Here is an 18642-nt window from a genome sequence, read left to right on the forward strand (position 1 = left end):
CATCATCCAAAGTTTAAACCCACATAGAACAAATTTCATTCTGATCTGTATAAAATCAGGTCTGAAGTTTCTATTTTTTCTCAAATAGCATCAAATTTTCACCTTGAACAACATTACAAAGTTCATAAGAATACACCCATGCAGAAGAACATTAATTTGCCTTTTGAATTAATTTATACTGTATTGCTGCAAAGGAATGCTTTGCATTGATTTTGTTGACTCATTTTCCCTCCTGCGTCATTTTTTGCATTCGTGCCTTAACATGCATTTTGTGCATGGGAATGTACATTTAGACTGTACATTCCCATGCACAAAATGCATGTTTTAGTATGCTCAACCACACCTCCACGTTTGTCCCATAGAATCACCCTGTATACAGATAAAAGTAGATCAGGGAGTGGTATTTATAGTAACACCCCTGAAGGAGATATCAGATGCGGCATCAGAAACTCTGATCATTGCTCCATCTTCAGATCAGAACTTATACGCATCAGGAAAGCACTTGATTATGCTCTCTGTTCGACTAGTGACATTATATGGATTCTGACAGACAGCAGAAGCTCCATTCAGTTCCTTAAAAACTGGCCTAAGAACCAGTCAGAATATTATATCTAAACTATTTTAAGCTTAGACAGCGTAAATCAATATATCTCCAGTGGATCATCCCATGTTGGGACGTATGGTAATGAAATAGCTGATGATCTTGCAAAGGAAAGGTTGGGATCTCCCTACTCCCACTTCCACTGATTTAAGTCCATCTGAAATACATTCCCACTTGGAAAAAAAAAAAAAAAAAAAAAAAAAAAAAAACATGGCATGCATAATTTCTCCTGATCACCATTAGTTAATTACTGAGCAATCAGGCCTGTTACTACAGAGTAAAAGAATTAGATCTCTCCAAACGGCCATGGCCAGATTCAGAAGCAGGCATCTTCGATGCATGAAATTCAACGGGGGGAAAGGACCTTTCCCATGTGTGCCTGTTCCCTCCTATTAACCTACTGGATTATACAGGCGTCTCACTGAGACAGCTGTCGGCTGAGAAGGATGTCAGCAATTCATTTGTATGGCAAGGTCTCTTTCCTCGCCCAAAGGGAATAGTAACAACAACAACATTGTAAATTAAAATTCATATGTGTGAATTAAGTTTATAATCTTATTATATATGACTTATAGTAATAAAAATTCAAATAAGTTCACTAAATTCAGTGAAGTATTTTCCATATTTTGACATAGTTTCAAAGAATGATTTTTGTGTTCTTAGATATGTATAAAAAAGTTAATTTATTAGAAATGTGTACTTAAAAAATCCACTCAGGATTACACATGTTTACAGTTTCGTTGTAAAGCTGTTAAGAAACCAAAAAGCATTGTCTTTATCTTTAAATGTTCATAGTATTTTTTAATGCTTCATAATGATATAGACATATTTAAAGGATAAATGGAATTTAAACAACAGCTCAAATTTATAGTTTTTCTTTTGTTGCTCTGATTTCAGTCTTCGTAAATGATTTAGTGAAGCATATGATTTTTAATTTTCAGATCTGGGCTGCAAAATTTTTAATTACTGCATGTATGAAATATGGGAAAAATGGTTAAAAATTCATATTTTGATACAAACAAAAATGTTAAAACATAACTAATCAATATTTTATCATTTTAAAATCAAACATACCATAGATTCAGATTAAAGATCACATATTAGAAAAACTATTTTATTTTCTTATAAAATGTACTTCATAAATAAATGACAAAATATTTAAATCATAAAGAAGTTTTCAGTACCATAACATGTAATTCACGATCATTTTAATGCATTAATTCAGAAAACATTTAAGTAACTTTACCTCTTGGCATATTTTTAAATCTTAATCGAGTATGTCTCAATCAAATCATAAGATATACATAAATAAAAAAATTATTAAATATTTAAACATTTAAAATTTTTATCATATATATATTGATCGAAAAAACTTGAATTTATTGTTCAAAAGAAAGTCCATTATGTTGCTATATTTTAGACTAATTCAAATTAAGATACTATTTAAATTGAATGTTCACGACCATAAAACTTAAGAACTACACAGTTTTGAATGTTTAAAAACAATGTACAGATAAACTTTATTCCATAAACACTAAATACATTCACTAATATACTGTAACATCACAACGACATATAGGAACTCTGAAAATATAACTGGTAGTTGTTTCACACTAAAAGAGATCAGTCAATCATTCCCTGAAAGAGAAAAAAATGCATTTATTAAAGTCATAAGTCTTTTGTGCACAAATAATTTTATTTTAAGAAAATACTTTAAAAAATTATTCCACTATATATTAAATACAACAGTGAGCAGAAAACAGTTTCAAGAATGAAATTATTACTTATCTTTCATTCACTGATTTAATCAGGTTAATACTGCCTTTAAAATCTACGCTACTTTTATAACAGTCACATTTATTAAAAAAATTAATTACATGAAAATTATATACTGACTAGAATTTAAAAAGTAAATAATAAAATATATTTAAAAACAGAGAAAATTAACTTGTATGTAATCCAAACACTACACTGATCAAGAGTACTACTTTTAATATCATTGAAGTGAATATAATGCAGTTTTTACTTTATTTTGCACTATATACATAAATAGTTTATTAATAACAATTTTGGAAATTCAAAAAAGAGAAAAAAGATTTTTGCCTGCATATTTTATATAAAGAAAAATCTACCCAACCTAAAAATATAACATTATAGAATGCAAGTTTAAGATAAAATGCTGCTCAACTTTAACAGTCAAGGTACCTAAATACACTCAAACCTGTTTTTGTGCAGTATATGAAAATTTCAATCAAATTGGAGCATAATCATATGGTTATATATGACAGCAGATAAAAATTGATGCAGGGCTCCAACTTTGATATAAAATAGAATGCCATTTTCTTGCAATCGATGCCAATTCTGAAAGAACTTTTAAAATTCCAAAAGGAACTTCAATCTTGTATATCTGGCTACCGAGACATATACAAGCGTTTAGTGAAATAACAGTCGTTGCAAAAACTGATCACCGACTACATGGTAAGTGGAAAAAGTCAACTCTGAATGAGTACAAGGTAGTATCTTCAAGTGATGAAAGCGATTTTGAAGCAGTTTACCACAAGAAAGTTCACATATTGTCAGACTATGAAGGATAATGGTTACACATTTTGAAACGTTTTGTATGTGTAAAATAACTACATGTGTAAATAAAATATTTAAAAATGTTCAGAAGTGTATTTTCTAAATCAGATTCTAAAAGGTTTGGCGAGATTCCAAGCCTCATGCTTTGATTTCATTAAAAAAAAGCAATTTCTAGTTATTTCATAAGCTTTTGAGTTATTTTCTAGATAAGACAGTTATGACAGTTATGAGGTCCCTATTCACTGCATAAAGAAATACTTCTTAATTGTGTTGCAAAAACTACTTTTCTAGCTACTCGTGAAGTTTTGTGGGATATTGTTTTATGTGTTTTCTTTTATGCAGTCAGACTATGTAAGACCTGTTTTTATGCAGTTCACCGCACAAAAACGGGTTTGAGTGTACTTACAAAAATTTAATTTTAATTTTGAGAAGGCTAGGCAAAACATTGCCTTAGTTCTTAATAATTATCTTAATGATGAAAAAAAGTACTTAGCATTTGATGATAATTAAAAGAATTAACTTCAAATGAATAAGTGTTCAATTCTGCAATAACAAATAATCTACTAAAAAAGTAAATAAAAATAAAAGTGTTTAAAATATTCTACAGTCAATTCCATATAAGAATAAAAACATGAAAATTAACTTTATATTCACTGTTGTGAAAACTATTTCTGAATTTAAAAAAAATGTGAATTACTATATGTATAATATAATAAATCACTTAGCTGCAAAAGCAATAATACTTTGTTAATAAAATGTTCAAATAAAGTCTTACTAATTAATATGTATATATATTTGAGAAAATTTTTAAATCAAAAAGGAAATGAGTTGTAGCTTGAAACTTTTCTTAATTGTTGTTATATATATAACATGAACTTTATGATGTAATTACAAATTGCATGCTAGCAAATTTCTCAAGATTTTCTACAATATTCACTTCAAAAACCTATGATCACATAAATGATAATCAGATATTTTTTAAAAAAATTAATATCTACTAGCTGACTGCAACATAAAAGCAATACCAAGCTTTAAATTTAATAAAATGCTTGGAAACATAATCACCAACCACCACGAAATTGAAACACCAGTTCCTGAGAGTGTAAACTACTAGAATACTTTTGTAGATCAACATCACCAGCATATTATTACAGGAAATTTGACAGCTGTAAAAGATGAACTTTAAGACAATTAATGAAATAGGAACCAAGTTCAATCCTACCTTCCATGTTAGCAAAAAATACTGCCTCCAACAATTCAAAAAGGATTTAAACACTTTCATTATCAAAACTAGTTACAAAACAAATTTGCCAACTATTTAATAGAAACAAGCAAATCTTAATGAATTTTTGGAGAATTTCTATCTCCCACAAGTTTCACCATGCACATAATAAGACCTCCTACTACAATTTAATTAAGAAAGAACTACAAAGTACTACTAAATGTAAAAAAAATTAATACAAGTGCTCCAATATTTCAAAAGTGTATCAATGTTCTACATCGAAAAATTAATATTACTACAAACAACTACTATAACAGAATTTCTAATCTTTATACACTTCCTATCACAAGATCCCTGTTATATTCAGACTCGTAGCCAATGCTAGAAATTTTTTTTTTAAAGAAATCGACTATCTTTTTCCTTAAAAGCTAAAACAAGTTCTTAAAATTATTAATAGTACTAATTTTCAAGACCACAATTTCAATTGGATTATCAATAATAACGAATTGATTATAGAAGCTCTACTTGTAGCCAATGCTAGAAAAAATTTTTTGAAAGAAATCTACCATCTTTTTCCTATAAAGCTTAAACAAATTCTTAAAATTATTAATAGTACTAATTTTCAAGACCAACCACAATTTCAACTGGATTATCAATAATAACGAATTGATTATAGAAGCTCTACAGTCTTTGGATATTAAGAACATTAATTGCTATATCTTTGAAAATCTTTACATACTTTATATTTACTTTTATGTTTACCTTTTTACTACTCTTATCTTTATACCATTAGAAGAAATATATGATAGTATGCTCACTCTTCCAGATATTGTTTTACACACATTCCTAGAATATTCTCCAAAGATGAATGGAAGATCTACTTAAAAAGTATTTTGTTTCATAATTACATCATTTCTAATAACACATTTTTAAAATAAGTCAAGGTCCTTCCTATGGGTTTGATCACCTACTTCAATTTCTAATTTAATTCCTCTTCATCGACGAATATCACTTTCAATATTCCTTTACAAATGAACAATATACTTATTTTTCTAACATTTACAGATATGTCTATGACATCATTACATTCAAGAACTTTAAAAAAAATAGAAGAAGCTAATATTTATCCTACCTGCCTCAACAAAACTAGCCTACAACAAAATATTAACTATCTAGATTTACATATTTTAAACAACAAAGAACTTAATTTATGATAAAAGATTGTAATTTTCATGCAATTAAACTCATAAATTGGAACTCCAACATCTCCAAGAAAATTATACTTAATACTATTTATGCACAAATTCTTAGAATCAAAAAAGTTTGCAATGATATAGAGAACCATCAAGAATTTCTAAACTATATAAATCTTCTCTTAGAAAATCAAATTCCCAAGTATCACACATATATATATATTAAAAAAAAAAGAAAAAAAAAAAAGCTGGCATTAAATTACTCATTTGAAATATTTTAAAATTAATGATTGAAGAATCGCAAAAGTGGTATAGACTCAAATGGTTCAGAGGAACAAAACGTGTATTCGGAACTCAACAGAGTTTAAAGCTTCAAAACGCTTTTCCCTTGACAAGTTTTGTTTGAAGCATTTAAACACAGAAGATAAATTTTTTTGTACATTTGTATTTTTTACAAGTCTCTTACATGATAGTTTTTAAGATTTTTTTTAAATCACTTATGTTTTTTAACTATGTACCCTTCAACAGACGTAATTCAGTTTTGTTGGCCCACCAGCGGTCGAGCGGTAAAATCGTTTAACACTGGTAGTTCGGTCCGAGGTTCGAATCCTGTGAACGGGCTGGCTGCATGGGCATTTTCGTGGTTTTCCCCATGTGTAACGTATATACGAGCCAGTTTCCCTTAGAAAGTCCTCCACGAAGGCATCCCTCCCCTTAGGCAGATAGCCCTAGTGTGCTTTGCTGTATTCACAATACACCAATACAATAGTTTTTGTTACCAATTTCACGGAGATAAAATATTAGGTTGGCCTTTATATATATATATTTTTTAAATAAATTTATATTTAATTGAGGTTCTGACTTTTTACTTCCCTTTGAAATTATATACATATATATGTAGCTTAATTGTTTATTGTTATTATATTTATATATGCATACTTAAAAAACAGCAGCAATAAAAAAAATTTAATTCACAACTCATTCCCCTCGATTTAAAAATTTTTCTCAGGTAACTTCCAATAATTCTACATTACCTGACCTCAGAATGAGCAAAATAATTAATTATTCTCTCATATCCCAATATTGAACATATTTTTCAACTTATTCCAGTTAGCTGAGTACTAGTGGATTTACTTTTAATAATTGTACAGAATTGTTGTAAAACAAGTTTAACAAATTTGGTAATGTATTAACACCTCGTCATTTTTAGAATCAACAATATTTTCTTTTCCCCGGGAAACAGTTAATATGGGTGATAAAAATTAAAACCACTTATGTTGTTTCAATCACAGTTTTTAAAGAAATCACTTGTTAAAAATTGGTTAATATAAATCAAATAAATTTGTTAGAGTTTAAAATTCAAAAGCAAGCATAACTTTATTGATGAGAAATTTTATTCTCATGCACTGAAAACAGTCACCTGACAAAATTTCTAATTTACTAATCACAAAAACCTGCAAAATTCATACAAATTTTAAATTCACGCCAAGTTCGCAGTTTTTTAAAATGTTGTATAGAAAACTGATTTAATTTCCCATGCACAATGATATTACAAATGGCATTAACTCTCTCGTTATTAGTATATATGTATACATAATCTTTTGAAATGAATAACCAAGCAAAAATTACCTCGATGGGAAATATTCTACACATTTCAATCACAAATATTTTATTTAAGCAGAAAATATTACTCAGACATTCAAATTCAATCAGACATTCATACATAAAATGTAAGGTTTTAATTTGAAAAAGAATGCGAAATGGCAATATCCAAGAAAACTTGTAATCTATAAGATTATCTAGAGAGTAAATTATTTTATGCTGAGTTAAATGACATTTTGGAAAACTGCCTGACTGATAAATATACTGGTAGTACAAAGAAAATTCAGTGGGGGAAGGGGGAACTTAAGAAACAGGTGTTTCCAAAGGGCACATATACAAACTCATATTTTCTTCATTTGAAAATGACACTCAATCACTGAAAAATGATCAAAAATGTCAATTACAAAATACATAAAAAATGAACTCAATATTTTTCAACTAAAGAGAGCAAGAGTGCTATAAAACTGTGCTCAACTCTTGTGCAGTATATAACCTGATAAACGATCATGGATGAGTAACATACAAAGCAAGTGAACAAGGCAACAACAATCGCCAATATAGTCTTAAAAATTACCTGTTTTGGGAGTATTATATTTGATGTCCCATAAGATATTTAAGAGCTTTTCAATTACATATTGCATTGTTTAAAATTTAAAAGCTATACATGTAGTACTTAGAAAAGTGTTTGATTTTTTAATATTTCTTATTGATATAATAATAAGCTACATTTAAATTTTACATTTGGGTTGAAGATCAATGTTTCATCACTAATAGCAATTTAGCTCAATAATTCATTGCCTTCCTAATGGTGCCAAATTCAGAGTAGCACCTAATAAGAACAAAGCTTCTGACAATTTAATGTTTCAATAGCTTGGAACAGAAAAATTGAGGTTTTTGAAAAATGCATGTAAAATAACAAAATTACCATCATTTACAAATTTTTCTGTTGACAGCTGTTACAAAACTATCTTTCACAAGACATAATCCAACATTATGCTCTTCATTTTGAATGCATGGGATTAAACAGAGAATACAATACAAAAAAATTGCAGATTCAGTGACATCTACTGATAATACATTTTCAGCTTAAAATATTTAACACTTACTATTTGCCATTCAGTAGGCTTTTCAATCTTATTAAGTATTTCAAAGTAATAAGCAAGAATATTATACTTGATTTTTTAAAACATACAATCCCCAGAATTATTTTTTTTTTTTTAAAAAAAAGAGAAAAAATTATTTTGAATGTATAATCCATAGCACAATATTGTGTGTAAAAAATGTTAGCATAAAGAACTTATACTGCATATAACATGCTTAAGTTTTATCTTTGACTAAATTGAAAAAATAATAAATGATTATTGCTTGAATTTTCATATATTTCTTCATAAAACTGCCTCAAACAATAGAGCATGATTAAAATGAGAACCACTAGCAAAGATAGGTGCATATTTACTTTAACAATTGATGCTAATTGTTCTGCTTCTTTCAATAAACTTTTCAGTTGGGAATTTTCAGCTTCAAGAACTGCTAACTGATCCTGTAACTGAAATACAGATTTCATTAAAATATTTTAGAAACATCTTAATTTAGAATTTGTGTGCGTTTAAATACTGTTACAGTCAAAAAAGTAAAAAGTAAGGTCTTTTAAATATCATACTAGCTCATTTTCATGCAAAGTTTCATCTAGAGCAATTCGTCTCTGTTCTGCCAAGTCTCTCCAGTAACTTTCAGGAGCAGTACCTGGAAAATTGAATGTTGCATATTAAAACCTTCTAAAACAAAATGTATAAAAGACATAACTTTACAAAACACAATAAACTGTTATCATCTTGTTATTAATCAGATTCATTGCAAACAACTTTTTATTGCTAATTAATGACCTTCATTGGCCATATGATCTACTCTTCACTGACTGCAGGACAAGTCTTCTTCACCTGAATATTAACTGGAAAACAAGTAGCACATTTAAGAGATGTTTATTGCTTGCCAGAGAAAAGACTAACACTGCAAGTGAAAGGATGAAGACGTGATATGATTTTAAATCAACAAATAGGGAGCTCAAATAGGTTAGTAGATTTGAAAAAAAAAAAAAAACAGGTCTTTGTTATTCCTCCCCTCTTTTATACTAAAGGCTTGAACTAAAATGGTGTTTTAATTTTATATACGCTAAATGCATGATATTAAAGGATCTTTTGTTGAATTTAATGGCTACATAAAAATAAGGATAATTTAAGGGAATACAGTTACATTTTTATTTAGCATATTTAGCTATGAACATAGTTAAGACTTAAAATTTATACCTATTAAGTAATTTTTCTGAGCTCTGCAACTAAACACTTTCTAATTTACTTCCATTTTATGTCAGAATTTAAGAAATTTATCTTAATAAAAAAAGAAGAAAGAATGCAGAATAACTTTACGACAAAGTTATAAATACAAGCAAGAAAATCCAAATAAAATTATTTTACTTTTTATATTTTAATTTAAAATGACTGAAAAGAGGCAATGAAAAGAAAGAGATTTAAAGCACATGCCTATTTTGCTACTGCTTGTGATGGAGTAATATATGACATTGTAAACCACAAGAAATATTCTATCAAGGATATTATGGTTTTATTATTTCACGAAATACATTTTAAGGAAAGTTGCACATAAAAATAATTATAAAAAGAATTTCATTAACCATACATATAACAAAGACGCATAAATTAAATTTTGCTTCCTATACCTAAGAAGAAATATACATTCAAGCAGCGACTTTCAGAACTTGCGCTGAATAATAATTAAATCGATGATAAATTTCTGAATAATAGACATCATAGCTGAGATATCTTTACAATAACATGCTAATAAATATCATACACGATACATCCAGCTGGTTTTCTTTAAAGAGAAAAGTAGAGAACCCCCCCCCCCAAAAGACCAGATTTATTTTTAAAAATAAAAAACAATCTTTAAAAAAGTCTTTTTCTCCAAAAAGGCTGATCTTTTTGCAGCGCCTTTAAAAAATGAAGAGCATGTCTGCTGGTTAAATAATAATCATTGCAGGATCTCACCTAAACTGCAGGCTTCATGAGAGCCAATGATTAAAAATTACGGAGTGCCTATGGTTCAAAACCATGTACCTCCTCATCAGAATTACATAAAAGCGAGCAGAAATAGGAAAATTGCATAAGTAGTAAACTTGATGCTCACTAGAGGGAGCCACATGGCTCGAGAAAGTTTCGGGATAACAAGAATTTATAAAACTTAAGAATACATAATTTTTTTGTAAGTTTTCAGATTTTTAATCTTTTATTAATTTTTGATTTTTAAATTTTTTTTGGTATACATATTTTTTATATATAAACGATACAACACAAAAGCATTGCAGAGAGGAAAGATTTTACGATTAATATGCTCATTGCCATGTGGCATACAATGGGAGTGCAAATAATAAAGTTATCGCGAGAAAATATTCAAGGCAGAATTAAATTCTGCGGAAGATGCGATTCTACAGAGAACAGAATGATAACTTTGCATAATGACCCCTTCTCAGGTTGCAAGAAGGGATCATGGTAAAGTTTGGAAAAATAAGCAACAACATGGCAGCTCGCTGAAGGGACGTCCTTCACTCACGGGGCGTCGTCTGGAACTGGTGTTAAAGGGGCATGTCTACGCCTTTTAGGTGGTGGATAGATGCCGTAGTCCCGACCAATGATGGCTCTTGGTCTTTCGTGAGCTGCGAATAGCTGGGTCGTACTCTGGTGGTTGTTGCAATGCTCGGTTATCAGTCTGTTCAATCTTGATGAATAAATTTTGAGTAAGTTTTTTAATAACATAATCCACAGGTTTAATGTTTAAGTCCGAATGAATCACATCTGTACGGACGTATGCCTATATGCCAAGTCCTATCAAATGCTTTGGCAATATCAAGAAATAGCACGCCAGTAAGCATTTTGTTACGAAACCCTTCGTGAATGAATTCCACTGTCCTCAGAAGCTGGTGAGTGGTGCAGTTTCTTGCTCGAAATCCAAATTGTTCATCAATCAGAATGTTGTGATTTCGGAGAAAATCATTCAGGCATTTAAGTAGCACAAATTCGTATATTTTAGATAACGAAGATAGGAGGCTGATAAGTCTGTAATTTTGAGGATTATAATGGCTCTGGCCAGGTTTTGCAATAGGCACGATAAGTGCTCTCTTCTGGCATCACAAGAGGACTTTCTGTGAGACGAAAAAACATAATAGTATTGATTGCATTATACGATTTAATAGCGCTGGAAATTTTCACTCTTCCTTGCATTTGCAGATTGCTGAAAAGGAAGAGAAATGCAACTGTATTTAATCTCCAGCTGAAGGCAAAGCTACATATCAGCTTTGTGGCCTATTCCTGTGGTCATCATCTTAGAATATTGTACTGAAGTAGTTATCAGCGAGACTACCAACCTGGTTACAGTTCTAGCTCTCGTAATCATGGAATAGTATTTCAAGGGCATAGAATGCTGTTGAAGACAGAAACTGGAGTAAGAGTCCTTTAGAGTGCGACATTCTAATCCCAATCAGTATCTATTATGAAACAATGCAAGACTACCAACTTGGTTACAGTTATAGCTCTCATAATCATGGAATATATTTTAAGGGTATAGAATGTCGTTGAAGACAAACTGGAGTAAGAGTCCTTTAGAGTGCAACATTCTAATCCTAATCAGTATCTATTATGAAACAATGCATTGCATTGAGGTCAGGTACCTGACAACTAATGTAATGACAAATTGACTTGAGCGATATGATCAATGTTGTTATGCCAAGTGAATATTTGCTTATCTCATCTTGTAAGGAATTGACCCATTAAATGTTATTATATCACTTACAGCGAGTGTTCTCCTTTCAGTGCAAAATCCTACTATGTAGTCATCACTCTCAGTCCCCTAAAAAAGGACTTGGGCACAGGAAGCACAATGGAAATCTGTATTTTGGTGAAAAACAATATAAACAAGATTACTTTTTTCCTTGGCTTTACTGGAATTTCTAGTAACTAATGAAAATGATGAACCCTAACCTACAAATTGAGAAACTGAAAACAAAGTTTGAAATGCAGCATTTCCAAATGAAAATGGTTTTAATCCAGTCAGAAGTTTGAGAAGCAGCAAGTGGGCAGTTAATCTGGGTTCATACACTTCTGCACGAGGAAATTAAATACTTTTAAGGACCATCAACGAAAAAGACTAAGGACACATTAGTAAATTTGAATAAAGTAATTATCTAAACCCAAACTTCACTTTTGTAATTTGTAAGAATAAAATAAATCTGCAAGTAGGATGTATTATCATTAAACCTAATTTAATATTTAACTTAATTTTAAAACAAATTCAAGAATAAACTAAACTTCATAATTTTTTCCAAGTTGTTAGCATCAAATTATACAATTTCTTGAGACATGTTTCAATTGAGGCAGTGTCATACGCCTGAAACTCGAGCATCCACCATTTATATTTAGTAGTAGTAAAGAATTCAAATTTTAATCATTAAATACATATTAGTCATTTTTTGTCAATGCATGGCCAAAAGATATTCCTCCAAAATATTAATTCACACTCAAAATAGCAGTCGTAAAACAACAGGCAGAACGTTAAATAAGTAAAATTAAGGACATTTAAGGACCAAAAAACCTAAGGACTTTTAAGGATCATACAACACTGTTAATCAAGTCAGAAAACTTCTGAAACTAACCAAGTTGAACTTAATAAATAGATCCAAAAACATCAGAAAGCCTTAACAATCACCGTTCTGAGCATAAAATCGTGAGAGGTAATGCACATGAAAAAGCGTAACACTCTGAGTGAATTGTAGATGAAATTACATGGAATTCATCAGCAGAAAGGCCCTATATCTAAAGTAAGCTTTATAAAGCAACTTATTTCAAAACAGATAAAAGCAGACAAAAATAATGCAACATTACTTAATTTCTTTGAAATTGTATAAACTAGTGGAAATAGTATCTGAAATTCAAGAGAAATTCACAATTATTTTGCTACTATTTAGCTTAATCAAAAAATGCTCATGTAGGTTTTGACTTGTACTTTTAAACATCAGTTAATAGACTTCACAGATCAAAGTTTATATTTCATACATACTCCTTTAGTATAGAGAGAAAAATATTAATGATGCTAGTTTAGCAGTTAAGATTTAATTTTAAAGCAACAGATTTAATAATTCAAAAAATGAGATTTATGTTTCATTTCAATAAATGGACATAAGAGATAAAAAACAAATCATGCATACTTCCTGTCAACAATGTAATAGTAGAATCATTAGTTGTAGATGTACTACAATCAGGTTGAAAAACAGTTGTTTCTGCTATGTTTTCTTGAACAGCTGGAGATTCTTCAGGCTTACCTAAAATTTACACATAAACATGAATATTTTACTCTTATACTATGACTTACACCTGCAATTACATCAGCAAATATTGTTTAGTACCATCTGTAGCATTCACAAAATTAAAATTCATAGAATTTGACTGCATTTACTATACATTGTTCATGACTATAAAAAGATACTTTCTGATTATCTAAACCTCTAAGAAAAAGTCACGAACTCGCAAGAAAACTTTAGAGAGCATTTGCAAACTTACGAGTGACTAATTTTTCACCAAAGTATTATGCAAAACAGACAAATCATTTTCAATATGGTGGCACACTAAGAATTCCATACAAGAGCAATGAATCAATAAAATTAACAAAGCAAGAAACGACAATAATAAAACATTTATCTTTCCCAAGAAATTCTTCTCTTCTGTGTTTTTGCTCTCCCCATGTACACAGTGATCTACTTTTGCTTAAAAAAAATTTCAAAGAATTGCACAAACTCGGCATCCATGAATTAAGCATAATGCATTCAACAAAACAGATGTACGCTGCATATACACATACCTGGGTTGCCACATAAATACTTTTTGACGACACCCCATGCTGCCACATAATTATTTCTGTAACACACCAGATTACTTGAGGACTACTTTTCTGAGATTTTTCGGTGCGAGTACAGAAAATCAGAAAGCATTAAAAAAACGTACTGTGAAAGTAAAATGTAGAACTCTCATATATGCTAATCTTCTCAATCTTCTGAGTTTGATACATCATATCACTCTAGGTTAGGGGTTCTCAACTGGTGGTACGCAAGAGAAAAATAAGTGGTACGCAAAGAAGCAAAGTAGTTTTAATAATTAAATTCAAAAATTAAAATCCCAATATCCTGATTGAGTTTTTTCTCTAATATTCATAAATTTATGCAATCTGAGCTTTGTTCAAGAGTGGTGGTGGTACTAAAGGTTTTCAATTTTTGTTTAGATGGTATGCATTAGTCGAAAGGTTCGGAACCACTGCTCTAGGTAAAACACCTTTTGAAACAAAAAATGTACTACCTTATTGCAAAATAAATTCAACCAACTTATTTTTTTTAAACACAAAAATATCATACTGATATTAGAGTGAACATTCACAAACTTTCATCAAATTGATGAATTCTGTCTGCAGTCTGCAAAAGCTATAAAATCGAAACTTCCCATTATAAAGACATTTTAATCTTTTCTGCAAGTAGCAGAAAGATAAAAATCAGTTTTGTCTACAGTGGATAAAAGGATAAAGGAATTATATCAATAAAAATTAAAGAGAGAAAGTTCTAGATTTTAAAACAACAAAGCCAATTAGCATATGCTATGACAACGACGTAGCATTTGCAGATTGGTTAATGCATACGTGAAGTTTATCTGTAACTTCATAGAAATATTGAATCCCCCTTTTTAAAATCTCAGTTTTCCAATGAAACTATTGACAATGTCAATGAATTCTTTGGAAGATAATTCATCACTTGTAATTACTTGTTGATCATAAAATAATTTTCATGAGAAATGCCGATTCACCAATTCTGCAAATGAACATAACTATGTTATTCGATTTGGTAGGGTTGTTAAAAAACCTTATTTTAAAACTATATATAATCTTTTTATTTCTGTTAAGTTTCTGGTCTGTCTGTAAGAAATTCTATACGTATGTACGTTATGAGCATATTCGTGTAATCTTTACAATTAATTAAACAATATAGTGATATCCATAGAAGATTAGTCATAAAAAGATACAAAGGAATACATAAGTAGATTTTGACTTATATTTTTAAACATTAACAGACTTCAGATGCATCAAAGTTTATATTTCATAATTACTGTTTTATTATAGACAGAAAAATATTGTGTTAATTTAGTAGATTAAATTTAAATTGAAAGACAGATTTAATTAACGAATTAAGAAATGAGATTTTGCTTCAATTCAATGTATAGACATATGTAACAAAAAAATATAACTGCAAGTATAGAAGATTTGATGTTTTATCGGATTCCCGATATTCATGGTACACTTGTGAAATGATCATAGGCGAAAATCAAAATTTTATCACTACTTCCAAGCTGTCCCAACTCTTGCGCTGCAACTATAACACTACGTTCAAACTTGCTTTAATCTTGATAACCTGCCACAGTAGCAGCAGTAACCAATCTAACAACTTTGCTGAACACTTGTTGTCTTATACAGGGTGTCTCGAAAGTTCATTGCCAAACTGAACATGTTAGTCTGTCATACCATAACAAACAAGATTTACATAGTAACTTGTGCCCAAAAATGCATTTAGCGATGGCTAGAGGGCAAAGTTCACAGGCTTATGGGAGAGTGGGAAGTTTGAGCATTTCAGGCAAGGATGTTGCAGGAGATAGATGATTTGGTTTACTTACTAAGTCAGCTCTTTATCAACATTTTGTTGAGAGTTTTGCCGGATATGATGGTTGACATTCCAGCAGCTACATGCCAAAATATTTCCTTTCAGCATGAAGAAGTAGTGCACATTTTAGAAAACTGTGTGGGAATATCTCTATAGGACATATCCTGAGCATTGGATTGGCAAAGGTGGACCAGTCACAAATCCCCAGACGTGACAGGAACATCGGATATGGATCTCGTCCACAGGATCGTGTAAGCGGCCGCATGTGTCCGTGAATCCATGGGTCGGCGTCGTGAAGCCTGTATTGTGGCAAATGGAAGGACTTTTGAACATCTGTGATTTTAATCATGTTCTTTAAAAAAAATCTTATTAACACCTTTTTTTTTTATATCCTTTCTTTCTTCCTCTCTAAGCTTGCAAACAATGCCCTCTAGCGGTCACTGCCCGCATTTTCGAACACAAGTTACTATGGAAATCTTGTTTGTCCTGGTATGACAAACTAGCACATTAAGTTTGGCAACAACCTTTTGAGAACTCCAGTACAGATACTGCAGACTGCTGCACTTTACTGTGATTAGTTCCATACTTATTTTCATGACAAATATATTGTTACGAATTTGGTATTTAAAAAGCTAATGTTAGTTCAATTATAAATTAAATGGTTTTATTTCTCGCGTAGTGCAGCGCGTGACGAATATTAAAAGAAAGCTAAGCCAGAAAATTGAAAATACAAGAGCGCGTGCATTAAATAAATAAATATCTCTTTTTGATTTCGAGAAAGTACTGGAAAATTCTAGCGCGTGATTTTAAAATCTTATAAAAGGAGGAAAACATCTCAGTTCGTAGGAGTTGCTTAGTTTGTTGTTGTTTAGAAAACTGCTCTTGTTGATTGTAGCGAATTCGCGGATTAGCTTTCTTTAGCTGTTTTGAATTACGTTCTATTGGACATTTGAGTAGCTAAAAGATAACTACTGTGAGATATTGTAGTACTGCATCATAATTTGAGAAAATTTAAGCATTTTGTTGTGATAATAATAAATTTTTGTTCATTTTTCATCGGACTTGTGCATTCCTTTCATAACGAACACGTACACACGCAACATTTATAAAACTACTTAAGCAAGACTTGTTTGTATTGAAAACCAATGTATTAGAAGATGCTGGAAAGCACAAAGGAAGTGATAAGCAGAATTTTTCATGATGGTGGTAGTAGAGTAACTGGCGCATAACCAGAAAGGTTACATGTGCCAACCACACAGCTTTTTATACCAAGATAGCTTTTATACCAACATAAGTTAACATGAACCACAAATTTATAACAATTAGCTAAGCTGTAAAATGCAAATCAAGTAATAAAATGATGAAGACCAAGATGAATATGAAAAAACTCAGCAAACGATATTCATCAAATGATGAGACACATTAAAAATACATGATAATAAAAGCTAAATCAAATTAAATAATAAAGATCTGTTTCTTTCAGGTATTGAAATAAATTATTAACATCTTTTTCGAATAAACAGTCAAGAGGCAAGTCACATTCGTTAAAAAAAAATAATCCAAGTCTTAAAATTCGGACACACTATAAAAAATTGACATGGATAAAATGCTATCCCAGTCGGGACAAACTGACTCACTCTCTGCTTTGTGAAGATAACTGTGAATGATTGGCCAGTAACCAATTCTAATAAGAGTCAAAAGGACTTCTTTCCGGTTTTTAGTAGTACTTTGCCAAAATTGCATGCTAGGCTTCATACTTCTCAGCTTATTATTTAGCTGTGCATTCGAGATTTCTTGCCATTTATTCAAGACTTTCTGCATGATGACCTTGCTGATATCTAAGAAAAGAACGAGCTTACTGGATACCTCATCAGCAGCTTTGGCTATGTTATCTACTAACTCATACCCTTTTATTTCTAAGTGTCCAGGAACACAGCAATAAAAAATTTGGTGTTCCCGGCTACTTAAGTTTTTATTCAACTTTAGGATTTCAACTACAACTAGATTCTGGGTGTCAGAGAATGTTTCTAAAGCCTTTAGAGCATTAATGGAATCAGAATAAGAAATAAACATTCTTCAATGTTTAGATACAGATAAAACAGCATAATAAATTGCAGTCAATTTGGATGTCAGGATTGAACATTTATAATTCAATCATCTTCCCATCATATAATTTTCAATCGCAAAAGACATTCCAACATGACCGATTGCTTTCAATCCATCTGTATGCATGGGTAGAATATGTATTGCTGAATTAAAGGATCAGAAGAACTTTTTTTATTGAAATATTAGCATTTTCATTATTTTCTTAAAAGTCTGCTATCCTTTTTGGGAACAGTCATAATTCTATCATCTACTGCATCATCATGTGAGCTTTTGATCAACAACAGATCTGGAGAAGCATCATACTGTTGCTCTAAATATTGAAAAGCTTTGCTCAAGTTTCAGTACCTTTTGCACAGCTGATTTCTACATTTTCCATTTTAATTTGATCATCATCCTCACTCTCATGATGCAATTTCCATCTCGCACCACTATCACAATTGCAATTTGCATTATTCATTGGATCTATGGCATAAATTTTTCCTTCACTAACCAAAATTTAGAAACTTGGGTTGCTGTATTTTGTGTTTACCCATTCACAGGAACCTCATATTGAACAATGTTCATCACATCTTTTTATCCTTTC

The 18642-nt window shown here is 30.5% G+C and overlaps 1 protein-coding gene across 3 annotated transcripts in view; it reads right to left on the minus strand.

The window, feature by feature from the left end:
- Positions 1 to 1699: 1699 nt before the first annotated feature.
- Positions 1700 to 18642, minus strand: part of LOC118182041 (uncharacterized) — a 35136-nt gene continuing 18193 nt past the window's right edge. For all 3 annotated transcript variants that reach the window (XM_035351309.2, XM_085823064.1, XM_085823063.1), the window contains exons 5-8: positions 13467 to 13580; positions 8859 to 8941; positions 8655 to 8744; positions 1700 to 2239 (exon numbers count right to left, since the gene is read on the minus strand). In XM_035351309.2, the coding sequence (XP_035207200.1) occupies positions 2225 to 2239; positions 8655 to 8744; positions 8859 to 8941; positions 13467 to 13580 (302 nt within the window). In that variant the 3' untranslated portion in view covers positions 1700 to 2224. The remainder of the gene's footprint in view (positions 2240 to 8654; positions 8745 to 8858; positions 8942 to 13466; positions 13581 to 18642) is intronic.

The sequence above is a fragment of the Stegodyphus dumicola genome, chromosome 8 (genome assembly GCF_044657685.1).
Source record: "Stegodyphus dumicola isolate Sdum_Otavi_A_Nest chromosome 8, ASM4465768v1".
Lineage (NCBI taxonomy): Eukaryota > Metazoa > Arthropoda > Arachnida > Araneae > Eresidae > Stegodyphus > Stegodyphus dumicola.